We start from the raw sequence: 12,304 nt of genomic DNA on the forward strand, positions 1-12,304 counted from the left end.
TGCAAAGCCAAGTAGCTGGCTTTATTTTTCATTTCCCAAAACCAGCTACAAAATTTTGGAGCAAAGCAATACAAAATTGCACCAAGCAACAAAGGAATGCAAAAAGTCTCTGTAAAACTAACCTAGTAATGTCCCTCCACAGAACTCTAACTACTACCAACTTACTACAGTGTACCATGAAACTGACATGAAATAAAAGTTTCATGTTCAATATTGAAAATTACACAACTCATTATAGAAAAAGGACAAATAACAGACAGGAATTCTGCATCAATCAAGAAAACCTTAAACAAGTTCCATGTTATTCAGCACATACATATGCTACTTCACAGAGGTAAAAAAGTGACATTCTATCTAGAAAACTCCTTTACAATGATGGTTACTATTCTACATTATGTGACATACATTGTGATCAAAATTTCAAAAAATTATAGACAGAAATCAATGACTGCAAAAAACATACAAAACACCAAAGACCCATAAGGAAGAGAGAAACCTATCTTTTAATTATATGACCAACCTATCAAATCCAAGATACAACACTCTCACTGCAGCTTTCTACATGCCAAAGGCAACCCATCAGATACTGATGTCTATTTATCTGCATATATATACAGGCTATGTATACATCAATACAACTATGCAAGGGAAAAAAACAATCAATTTGTCCGTAAAGAGCTGCCATGCAACCTGGATTAGATGGAGGAGTTCACGCGAACCGTAAATTAATTTGCTGAAGTTTCATTAGTTTGTCACAAAGGGTGACTTTGTTTTAAGGTAACGAACCCTACAAAAGCATCAGTCATATGCCTTCTGTTTTGGGAAGTGCCAGTCTGCCTGAAGTACTGGGGTCTCTCTTACCATTTCACCAGTTGGATCAGAGCTGTCTGCAACTGGTTTCCCTCGGTTTGTTCCCAAGAACCTCACCCACAGTGTGCCTGAAATCTACCTACCGAAGGCACAGGATGAAGTTGCACTGAACCGGAGCCTGTGAAAGGACTGAGGAGGCCAGTTGAGGTGCAGCTGGAGATGGTTGCCTGAAGTGCATTGCCTGGGCACTGCCACCAAAAAAGATGCTTAACTAAATAACCAGAAAACCGGGAGTGAGATAAGCACGACTGCTGAGTCAAACAAGGAGTAATTTGGGACCACATATGGAGGAAGCAGAAGGAGTGAGGGGGAGGAGGGAGAAAAAGCCCGCCTGTCCCCTCAAGCTGGAAGGCACACGGGAAGGCGGCGGGGCGGGGGTGCCGGCAGCGCTGCCCGCCCGCGGGAGCCCGGCGCCCGCTCCCCCCGCCGCACGGTGCCCGCGGCCGGCACCCGCAGCGGCACAACCGGGCATCTCCCAGCGCCGGGCGGCCGCGCTGGCCAGGGGAGCGCCGGGCCGCCGAACATCGGTTCCGCCACCAGGTCGCCGACACGACCCTCCCGCCGGCGCTGCCCCGCGGCCGGTTCCGAGCGTCCCCCGTCCGCGGGCACCGCTCCCCCCGGTGCCGAGGGGCCCGACGGGGCCGGCCGGGCTGCGGAGCGCCGCGGCACCTCCGCTCGCTGCCGCGCGGCCGGGCTGCCCCCGCCGCCCCGGCCCACGGACCGAACAGCGCTCCGCTCCGCACCGCCGTCCCGGCGGGCTCCGGGCGCCCGGCTGCCTCCCCGCCCGCCCCGCCACCGCCACCACCGCCGCCGCCGCCGCACTCACACGGGCGGCAGCAGCATCTCCATCGCGGCTCCGTTCGGGCTTCCTTCGTGCAACGCGGGCGCGGCGAGCTGCGGCCAGCACCATGCCAGCTGCGCTGCCCCGCCGCTGGTGCGGGGTACGGGGAGCGGCTGCGCCCGCCCGGCCGAGCCCCCGCCGCCGCCGGGAGCCGCCGGCGCTGCCGCTTCCGGGTGCCCGCCCGCGGGAGGGCGCGGCGGGGCCGGGCCGCTCTGCGCAGACGCGGCGGGGCCCGGCCCGTGCGGTCGCTCCTGCGGTGGTGCCCGGGCTGCGGTACCCGCGGTGGGCAGGGGCCGCTTCGCCGGAGCCCTCCGCCCTGGAGCTGGGACAGCCTCGGCCCCGAGGCTTTAGGAGGAGGAGGCTGAGACGCCGCTGCCCCTGCTGAAAGGAGCGTGGCCTCCGAGTGGGATGAGCCAGGGTCTAGCGCCCAAGTGCGCGTCTCCCGCTTCCCGAGAAAGCGGTGGCTCAGGGCCGGGCCGGAGAGCGACATCTGGAGCTGCCCTGCGCAGCAGCACGTCCCGCGGAGCGCCCGGGTCAGGGTGTCCTCAGCGCCAGCGAGGATGGCTCGCGTGGGGACACACAGGTGCTCTGTCGTAGGGGAAAAAAAAAAAAAAAAAAAAAAAAGCGGTCCCAGGTCTCCTCAGTGAGAAAATCCACCAGCAGGTGCACGCCGTAAGGGACGTGAGCATCTTCTTGACAGGCCAGCCAAGGAGCTGGCGCGACACCAGCTCATGCAGGTGGTTTCTGCTCGAGCAGGGGCCGAAGGGAAGGGCAAAAGTGCATCGGGACGGAGGAGTTTAACAGGCTCTACTTCGCTGTGACTTGCTGGATCTCAGCTTTTTTATGTCAAGTCCAGGAGGAACACTGCCGCTCAAAAGAGTTGGCCTCCTGTGTTTTGCAAACGTCGCTGACGTTGACCATTAAGTACTTGAGTTGTGTTTTAATGTTTGCTGAAGTAGCCTCAGTGATGCAAAATGGCAAAAAAAAACACGAACGGGGCTATTTCAGAATTGTCTTTGTATAAAACATTAATTCAAGCAGTGATCAAGAATACTGCATTTAGCAACTTCTGACTTGGGGCACCAGAGAAGAATTTATTGTATTTAACCTCTGTAAATTACTTCCAAAACTTTGAAGATTGTGCAGTGGAAAATGGGTTTAGCAGGCTGAACACAATTCAGGTATTTAAATTTGATTGTGTCTGTAAAATTAAAATGCTTCTCGACTGGACTAAAAGATTTTAAATTGGAATAGTATCTCTAAACTAATAAATCTACTAATAACTGACCAACACTATTTTTCTAAGGGTGAGAAGAGTTTGAGGACAGCATATTTCAAGTAAGACACAATACTAAATGGCAAGTGTGTTTTGGGTGAAGACGTTTATAGATGGATACTGAAAGCCTTAACCAGTGTTTCTATTAAAACTAAATGTATTTTAATCTGTTATTTTCTTTTTTGTTAATCTCCAATAATATTCCTCACTTGGAAAATGCCATTTTAGTTTTCTCAGTTTACCAATTCTCTTTCACTACAGTGATGTTTGATTTGGGAACACTTCAAGTTTTTCAATGGGTTACCATTGGAGGTTTTTCTAAATTAAATAATCAGAATTGGCAGTGCCTGATTTTATGAAGTCTGTGCTTTGTAACTATTGGATTTGTCTCTTCTCGAGAGACAACTAGATTTGCCTCTGGGTTGTATTGGAGAAGACAAGGTACTTGCTAAAGATTTAAATACACAACAAAACCCTCTTGCAGGGAAGTCTGCTCCAAAGGGGCCAGCCAAAAATAATGGTCTCTGAAATGGAGGTTTAAAATTCAGCTGGCTCCATGTAGCATAGCATGACTGAGGTCTGAGTTCATAAACAGATGTGGCCTGGGTAGATCAGAGAGTGGATGGTGACTGTCACATCACACTTCCAGGTTTCTTTAATTTAGAGTAAACTCCTGGACACGTCACTTTGTAAGACAAGGATCCCAACTTCTACTGATCTAAGTGAATCCTACGGTGTAAGACCTAAGTGAATTCTACTGTGTTGTGTTTTAAGGGTTCACATGAGACCATTGTAAACTTGTGAGCTCGTCTGGAAGCTGAGGGACTTTGACACTCTTCACATATAGATCCTGCAAGTAGGTAGGCAGCTGCAGATTCTGCAGATTCTGGTCTATACTAACATGGCAGAACTGTTTAGCAATGTTGTTGTTGTGGTTTAACCCCAGCCAGCAGCCAAGCCGCAGGCAGCCACTCACTCATTCCCCGAACAGTAGGATTGGGGATAAAATCAGAAGGCTAAAATGTCGACAACTTGTGGATTGAGATTAAGACAGTTTAACAGGGAAAGCAGAAGCTGCACACACAAGCAAAAGCAAATCAAGGAATTAATTCACTGCTTCCCATGGGCAGGCAGGTGTCGAGCCACCTCCAGGAGAGCAGGGCCCCATCACATGTGAGGATTACTTGGGCAGACAAACACCATCACTCTATATATCCTGCCCTTCCTCCTTCTTCCCCCCACTTTATACACTGAGCACAGTGTCACATGGTGTGGGAATGTCCCTTTGGTCAGTTGGGATCATCTGTCCTGCCTGTGTCTCCTCCCAACCTCTCATGCACCCTCAACTTCCTCAGCAGACTGGCCGTACGAAAACTAGAAATGGCCTTGGCTCTGTGTAAGCAATAACAAGAACATCTCCATATTATCAACTCTGTTCAGCACAAGTCCAAAACACAGCCCCATGCCAATCACTCTGAAGAAAATTAACTCTACCCCAAACAAAACCAGCACAAATATTTATTCTTAAGTGAACATTAAACATTTCTAACCTGTGACTTCTCTCATTTTCTTGCAGTGTTTTGGCTTCAGAGCCAAAATTCAACATTAGTTCAGCTAACTTCTGTGATGCAGAGCATCAGAAAGAAATGAATAGGGCAAGGTTCCAATTTCTTTTCTAAAAATTGTATCTTTGTATTTCAGTAATTTCAAGAAGAATCAAAGCAAAAATTACTTCATCCAAACTACATTATGTGGTTATGGCAAAACAATTTGTATCCGTAACCATGAGAAAACACATCCTTTAAATACAATGTCTAGATTTTTATGGGATTATGCTTGATCCAATACCTCTTCTTAGAAAAGAACTTTCAGAGAAAAAACTTATTTATATATGTCTGTGGGTGTATGTATGTAGTTTTGAAAGGAAATGGGCTATGTATCGTATCTATGATGAAACAGCTGTCATTTTTGTTTATGCTGCAGCAATTCAAATTACTGCATTTAGTGAGAAAATTCCCTGTCATGTTTCAGACTGCCCCTGTAATAACTCTTAGTGCTTTCCCACTTGTTTTAGTGAGTTACAAAGGAATGTGGCCAACGCTTACTTAGGATCACACAGTTCTTCAAGTCTATTGACACTAAAAATACTTCACTGATATAGAAACTCCAATACTATCCATCAGTGAATTGCATCCAGTGAAAATGAATTTATGCTAGCAGAGCTCTGCTTGCTAACAAGACAGTCCCACAAGTTACACAATCCTACAAATACAATAACTAATCCTGGTAAAAGTTGATATGACTGCATACATACGTGGTGTTCTATTAGGATGTTTAAGGGATCATGCTCTATGCTGATGTAGTGGTTATTTATTTTTAATTGACAAATATAAGTTAGGAAGACATCTCCAAAAAGGACAAAAAATAAGGTGAAGAACATTTTCTTTTATTTAAGATATTAGAAGTTATAACTTCTGAAGGATTTGGGTAGGATGCTTATGAGGATATACTGCTGAGGCTGGTATTCTTTTCATGAACAGGGAAGAGAAGAGGAAGGGCTCTAGAGCTGAATACTTAAGTATCTCTCTGTACTCCTACTGCTTCAAATAGAAAAGCAATGTGCTTCTTCACTTTGTTACCTTTTAGATTATCCATTATATTTGTATCTTAGTGAATTGCGTTGTGAGTAAATGATGTACAAAATCTATGTAAAGATAAGTACGCATTTATCTGAAATACGTGAGGGCACACATGCATTTTTTTCCCATGCATTTCACCCTCGATAACATAACCATCCAGCAGCAGAACTTTATGCAACCCAGGCCCCTGTATTTAAACAAATCCACAAGGACTTTTGTGGAATTCATGACAGGACTTGAATTCAACACAGACACTAGCTACTACTGCATTTTTTGTCTAAGACACTAGCACTATTTATCAGCATTGCCTAATCTTAAAAAGCCTCGCTCTAGTGGAAGAGACTCTTTTTCTCACTTCAGAAGCATGGAATATTTAAAGTTTCAGAGAACCATTGAGCTAAGGACATGAATGCAGTTGAGAAGAATTACACTGAAAAGTAATGTGAAAAGGAAATGCAAGAAAGTGCATGCAGCAGACTGCGAAAGGGACCAGATTGCAGAGGAATATGTACTGGAGAGTAGGCAGAGAGAGAAAAAATAAAACATGTAAATTGGGATTGTGAAATAAGGAACAGCAAAGCAGCTGCTATCAAAGAGAAATTGTACTGTGACCAAAATCAGTTAAATACAATTAAGCATGGATTAAAATATTTAGTCTTTTCTAGCATTTATTCTCCTGTGTGAACAATTGCTGGAGCAGTTAGTAACTATGAACTGTTTTTTCCGTGTTCAAAATCAGATATAGTGTAATTTCAAAAAAGGACTTGATATGACATAGTCTAATAAACAGACTTTAAGTACTCTGATCCTATTTCTGGAAAAGAAGGGCCACATTAAAAGCTAAATGGTATGACACTTCTGAATTCTACTTGATGGAGAAGCCAGGTCCCTGTGGTCAGTGCTGTGTACCTTCCAGGTTACAGCTTCCAAAAGGAAGTCCTAGCTGAAGTAAGAGTTACGAATGGAAGCAAATGTAGGTCATACCCATGATTCATATTTGTACTGCAAACTACGAAGATGCAAAGTAGATATCTTATTGAGTAGGCCTAAGGCCCAGTGCTGCAAAGGTTTGGGTTTCACATATAATGTATTCCTGAGATGACTGTGAAGGAGGTGGACTGACTCCTGCTCTCATACCTGCAGATTTGTGCTGCTTCCTGTACACTGGATAAGGCAGTCAGGTCTCTGCACTGAGTGGGTTCCATTCACTGAACCAGAAGAAAGCCAGTCAAAAATTATCAAATTTCACCTTGTAGCCATGTTACCACTAAGACATGATGCAAAGGTAGCAGCAGAAACCTGCAGCAAGGATGTCTTGGGAAAAGTTGGACCATCCCAGTCAGCAATGTGCAGAGCTGATGAGGAGTTTCACCCTTAACACAGAATTATACGTTACTGAAATAAGTTTTGCACCATTTTTGTGTACAGCCTACACCAGGAAAAAAAAAATGGACTCTTTTTGCAACATTTAGTTTTTAGCATCATAAGCAGTCATTGGGGATTTTTCCTAATTATTTTACTTTATAAGAGTGTAGAAAAGACTTCTGTTTATTGTTGTGTCCTGTCGTAATGATTTAACTTGTCAAAACATTGTTTTCTTGAAAAATGAAGCAAAAGTAATTTTCTTCATAGATATTATCTGTAAAGTACCTATTACACACAAGCCCATCGAAGTCTGTGTATTCTCCTCCATCATATTTGCCACTCTAACAGCAATATTGTGATATAGTCCTAACCAGGTCAATCAGCCAACACGCCCCTTTCTCAGACGAAAACGGCTACAGCTCATTAATTAAAATTCCATTTGAACAGCTGATGTACTGCCATCTAGTGCTTCGTGAATGCACGACGAGACAGAGAGATGGACTCGTTTAGGTAGTCCTGTGTGTCCAGGATTGGCCTATAGTAAATCAGCAGTTAAAATCATCAGTTCACTCTAGTCATGCTCATTGTGAGCTTACCTAAGAACAGTAATTGGCAGCAATTTACACTGATAAAAGTGACATAATATGCTAAAGGAATCAATCTGAATATTTACTGTTTCATATGCCTATAAACAAGACAGGAGGAACAGAGTCTACATTGCTTGAGAGGACATTCAGTGAAAATGAAAAATGCTGTAGACTGGGAAAAAGCAACTAGGATATACCTCACACATTGTACAGATTCTTTTGTTGTACAAAGAGGCAGCAAAATCAAAGACATTAAAATATTAAAATGTTTTCATTCAGGGAGGCATAGCAACAACAATCACATCAGTCTAGTTACTGCACATAATTTTGCAGAGAGGTTGTTCACAGTGAGTGAAAAGCCTATCATGCTGCTGTTCCAGAAATTGAGTTAATCTTCATTTGGAATAACCTTTTCTGTATGTGTAAGAAAGACTAGAAGTATTGCAAACTTATTGTTTAATAAAATAGCTCAGGATCAGTACTTGTAGCTGTGCAGAATGTCTATTAAAATTGGACTTAGAGTAAATTGAAAAAAAAAAATTAAGGGGAAATTTAAGTTAAGGATAAGGGTATGAAAAGGTTTGGTCTGGTAATTCTGGTGCAAACAGGTGCTCACAGAATGAGTAGTTTATTACGGTGTTCCTGGAGTGGAATTTTCACTGGTGTCAAGGACAGTCCCTTGCCAATATTTCTATGCAAAAGAGCATTGGGATCTGGACTAACATACTGAGGTTTAAAAAAAAAAAAAAAAAAAAAAAAAAAAGTAGCTACAGAACTTAAAATATTCAGAAGAATAGTTGTTGGAATGTTAATAGTTAAACATACAGCCTAAAAAGTTAGTTTACACAAACTAGTTCTTGACAAGTTCATTTTAAGGTTTTCAGACAAACTATTCAGAAAACTGAGAAGGAAAAAATCAACGGATTTTTCCATGAAATTTAATCTTCTGTTATTGTTTCAATTTTTTCAGTAGTTTTCCCAGGGTACTTATTTCAAATGTTCCTCTTTTTTAGAAAATCACGCTATAAAGTATATAATCTAAACTCAGATACTTTCAGAAAAAGCTCTGTGTTTCCCTTTATATATTCAAAAAAATGCTTGACATATTGTGACAGCTTTATAACAGAATGTAAACAGAAATGTGATTTTGAAAAATCAGAAGAAAATGAAAAAAAATTACTCTGAGGGGGAGTACTTTTCACCTTGCAAATTAGGCATTTGCTTACGTGCTAAACCATTTAAAACTCAAACTCATCTTTAGCACAAAGTAAGATACACTGTGATACTTAATTCTGAACTTTTATACCTCTACTGTATATTTCTAAAACTAGATACTAAATTGAAAAGTTATATCCTTTCTTTAACCTCAATTTATTTGCTTTTTAATACATCTGGGAAATCAGTAAAAACTTTTAAAGTAATCAAGAGTGCCCATTCTGTTTTTCACACTTTTTCTCTTTGCTATTATTTCTCTTTGTCATCTGCATAAAGCAGTCCAAATTCTCTCTCTATGGCCATATCATCTACATGTTTTCATCAGTCCTATCTCTGGACTTCATTATGGACATGTAAGACATTTTGCCAAATAATTTGTACTAATAGATTAGCTGAAGTAACCCACGGTCACACTAAGCCTCCAGCATTCAAATTTGTATATTAATCGGTGAAAGACTGAAAGAGTTTTTATCAACACCAGTGTAATGCCCTTCCCTTTTCGACAGCTTGCATTTAAAGGCCAGAGAATTTTTGATGGGCATTTTACTTAGGAAGCAAAATCTGCATAGCAAGTGGCACTTTTTGATTACATGATTACCATGCATAAATAGCCCTGTGCTGCTCAACAACACAAAAACTTGACACTTACATGATGTGAAAATCTGAAACTATACATGGAGTGAAAGGTTCCTTTGTATTAAACATATTCACCAGTGAACTGGTTTTTTTTTAACCTCCACAGGATTTCAAAACTTTACAGGAGCTGAAATAAAATAAGTATTTCTGAAGTATCTGTAATATGACACTAGAACATAGACTGCACTTACTACAGTATGGCTTTCAGGATTATTACAATCAATTCCTGCAAATAAAATTTTCTACTGTTACTTTTACCTTTTTACTTCCCATTTGTATTTTAAGTAATGCTGGAATCTGTCACAACCCCATATTTTCGGAGTAGAGACTGTATTCTTTACATAGAGCTGAATACCATTTAAGTACTAATTGTACTTGTAGTATAAAACAGAAACAGTAATGATAATTATATCTTATAGCTGAATGTGAAAAAGTTTCTGAGCCAAATCCTGTTTCCATTCATGCCAAATTTTAAATGAAACTTAGAGGAAGAAAAGTAGATATTATGCCTCTTTGTGAGGATACAATTGTGACAGCTAGTCCCCAAATATTGTAATTATTACTGATATGGCAAAGGTAATGCCTAAGTAGAGCATTTACTCCTGTGTATCTAAGTAATAATGTCTAAGTAATGTCTAAGTAGAGCTTTTCTTAAGGGCAACGTAGCATTGTTGGGCTATACATCTTTTTATCTTACCCTTATCAGATACCTTCATCATTACTGATGGAGTTGCAGTGGAAATAATTTAAGAACAGGCCATATCTGTTTTAGACTGCCCAGCATTAGATCATCCTTCAGGAGCCAGGCTTTCAAGATTGTGTACACTAAAATGACAATGTGTGCCAAATTTGATGGAAAACGGAACAGGAATTGAGCAGAAGAGAATGTTACTTTTTAAAAACCTCTCACTATAAAAAATATTGTGAATCTAGTAATTAAAATGATATATCAAAACCAATACAGAGATTGGGTGATCAAGTAAGAACAGGAGTGAACTACTACTATAAAGATTACATACATGTCTTATGTAAACCTGTTGAAACTGGCAGTCACATACTTCTAAATATGTTAACTGGTGTTGTATGCAGTAAGTATGCGCTTCAAATATTTAAACGTGTAATTTTTTTCCCTAACTGAACTCTTCAGTCATCCATTGAGAACTTCTCATTTTCCATTCAGTAGAAACAAGGTTTACAATTATATATAAAATTATAGCTATTCAAATGAGTGCTAATAAATGTAAACTTACTGGGAATTTAGAATTTTTAAATTACAGTTAAAAGAATTTTTTTGTTTGATTTTATCTTAAACACTTGTCTAATGGCATGTCCCACACGCACTGCATATATGAATGCAGATTTTGGCCTCACTTCACCATCAATGAAAACTTTTGTCATCTTCTTGCTGATCAGTAGGATCTGTGTTCTTGTCAGGAATGAAAAAAAAAAAAAAAAAAAAGAGGAAGCACAATAAGGAGAAGGAAAAAAGGGACATTTAGGCTGAGAAACTGGAACAGAGCAGGCTCTTATCGCAGGAGCTGGACTTTATCTGAGTCAAACCAGCAAGTTTAAGGCTTCTTTTTAATTTAAGATGGTTTTCCAGTTCATTAAATGTGTGTATTTGTATTAAACAAGAACAAATGATTGCAAGTGATGACTGTAAATGCTCTGGGTGGGAGGTTTCAGTTGAGTATTTTTTCTAGAAAAAGCCAGGAAAAGTCACAGAAACTGAGATAAGAAACTTGGAACTTCTCTAAAGAAGTTCATACCTCAAGAGCAGTTTTCATCCCTTCAACATGCTTTCAAGAGAGACAGAGCCACTGCAACTGTTCAGGGTGACAGTCCTGGCTTCTCTTAAATAGTACACATAGAACAATTAAAACCTGGAGAGGATACACTCTTACTTGTCTTTTAGACCCCCGTTTCAGCTTTGACCCTCTTCAGAGTCCTCACTAGCATTAGCTGAAGGTTAAGGGATGATCATGTAGAACAAACAGAAGATTAAGAAACATTAGCAGATGAACAGAGCACATAACAGATAATAAATATGATGCTTTGGAAATTCATACTTAGCACGTGCTTGAATAGTGTGTCATTCAGAACCTTCTCATTTCAGTGAGGTTAGAGCTGTAAAATGTCAGAAAGGCTAACAAAAATTACCAAATAATAACTAAGCACGACTAAGTGGTAGAAGAGTATCCAGAATGCACAAGGCTGTCAGTGTAAGGCAGAGATCCATAGGGGAGTAGTCTGGACACTGTGAGTGGCCACAGTCTGTGTGATCACAGAGGGTTAGAAAATGAAATTACCAAGCACACGTTTTAAAGAAAACACGTTCCTTCCCAAAATATACAACAGGGTGAGAAATATCTTAGAAAATGTATCAAGTGCCTCATGAATGCTACAACTTTTCGTGATCTGAAGGGGCAACCAGATCTCCTGGAAACAGTTACTAGTTGCATGGACTTCATCCTTTCCTCAAGAAGTCCCTGCAAGACAAATTGGAGGTGAGAAAATACTCTGCACTGCAAGCTGACACCAACACTACGCTGCCTTTACTCCACACTTTGGCCAGCCATCTGCTGCTGGGGTGCTTTCCCCTCCCTGCGCTGCCTCCCCAGCCACGGCCCCGCAGGGACACCGGCCCTTACACCTGTTGTAAGTGGTCTCCGTTTTGAATTCAGTCCGGGCTGCCGAGAGAACTGTACCGAGCGCGGCCACGGGACAGCGCGGCACGGCACGGCGGGCTGGGGGCGCGGACCTGCGCGGGGAGGCGGGACGGGAGCTCAGGCCGGCGCTCGGACTCCGCCCCGGCCCCGGCCGAGGCCCCCCCGCCGGCAGGGCCGCGCCCCGGGGCGGCGCTGGCGCGGCGCGG

The 12,304-nt window shown here is 42.1% G+C and overlaps 1 protein-coding gene across 3 annotated transcripts in view; it reads right to left on the reverse strand.

The window, feature by feature from the left end:
• The window catches only part of KLHL2 (kelch like family member 2), a 55,841-nt gene extending 53,965 nt beyond the window's left edge, over positions 1–1,876 (reverse strand). Inside the window, exons 1-2 of one of the 3 annotated variants that reach the window (XM_066186029.1) lie at positions 1,697–1,873; positions 954–1,058 (exon numbers count right to left, since the gene is read on the reverse strand). In XM_066186029.1, coding sequence (XP_066042126.1) covers positions 954–1,058; positions 1,697–1,719 — 128 coding nt within the window. In that variant the 5' untranslated portion in view covers positions 1,720–1,873. Of the gene's footprint in view, positions 1–953; positions 1,059–1,696 lie in introns of all 3 variants that reach the window. The other 2 variants (XM_066186031.1, XM_066186030.1) reach the window with 2 other exon arrangements.
• Between the last annotated feature and the right edge of the window lie 10,428 nt (positions 1,877–12,304).

Source organism: Chamaea fasciata, unplaced genomic scaffold, assembly GCF_029207755.1.
Source record: "Chamaea fasciata isolate MVZ Bird 193981 ecotype frontalis unplaced genomic scaffold, bChaFas1.0.hap1 SCAF_6, whole genome shotgun sequence".
Classification (NCBI taxonomy): Eukaryota; Metazoa; Chordata; class Aves; order Passeriformes; family Sylviidae; genus Chamaea; species Chamaea fasciata.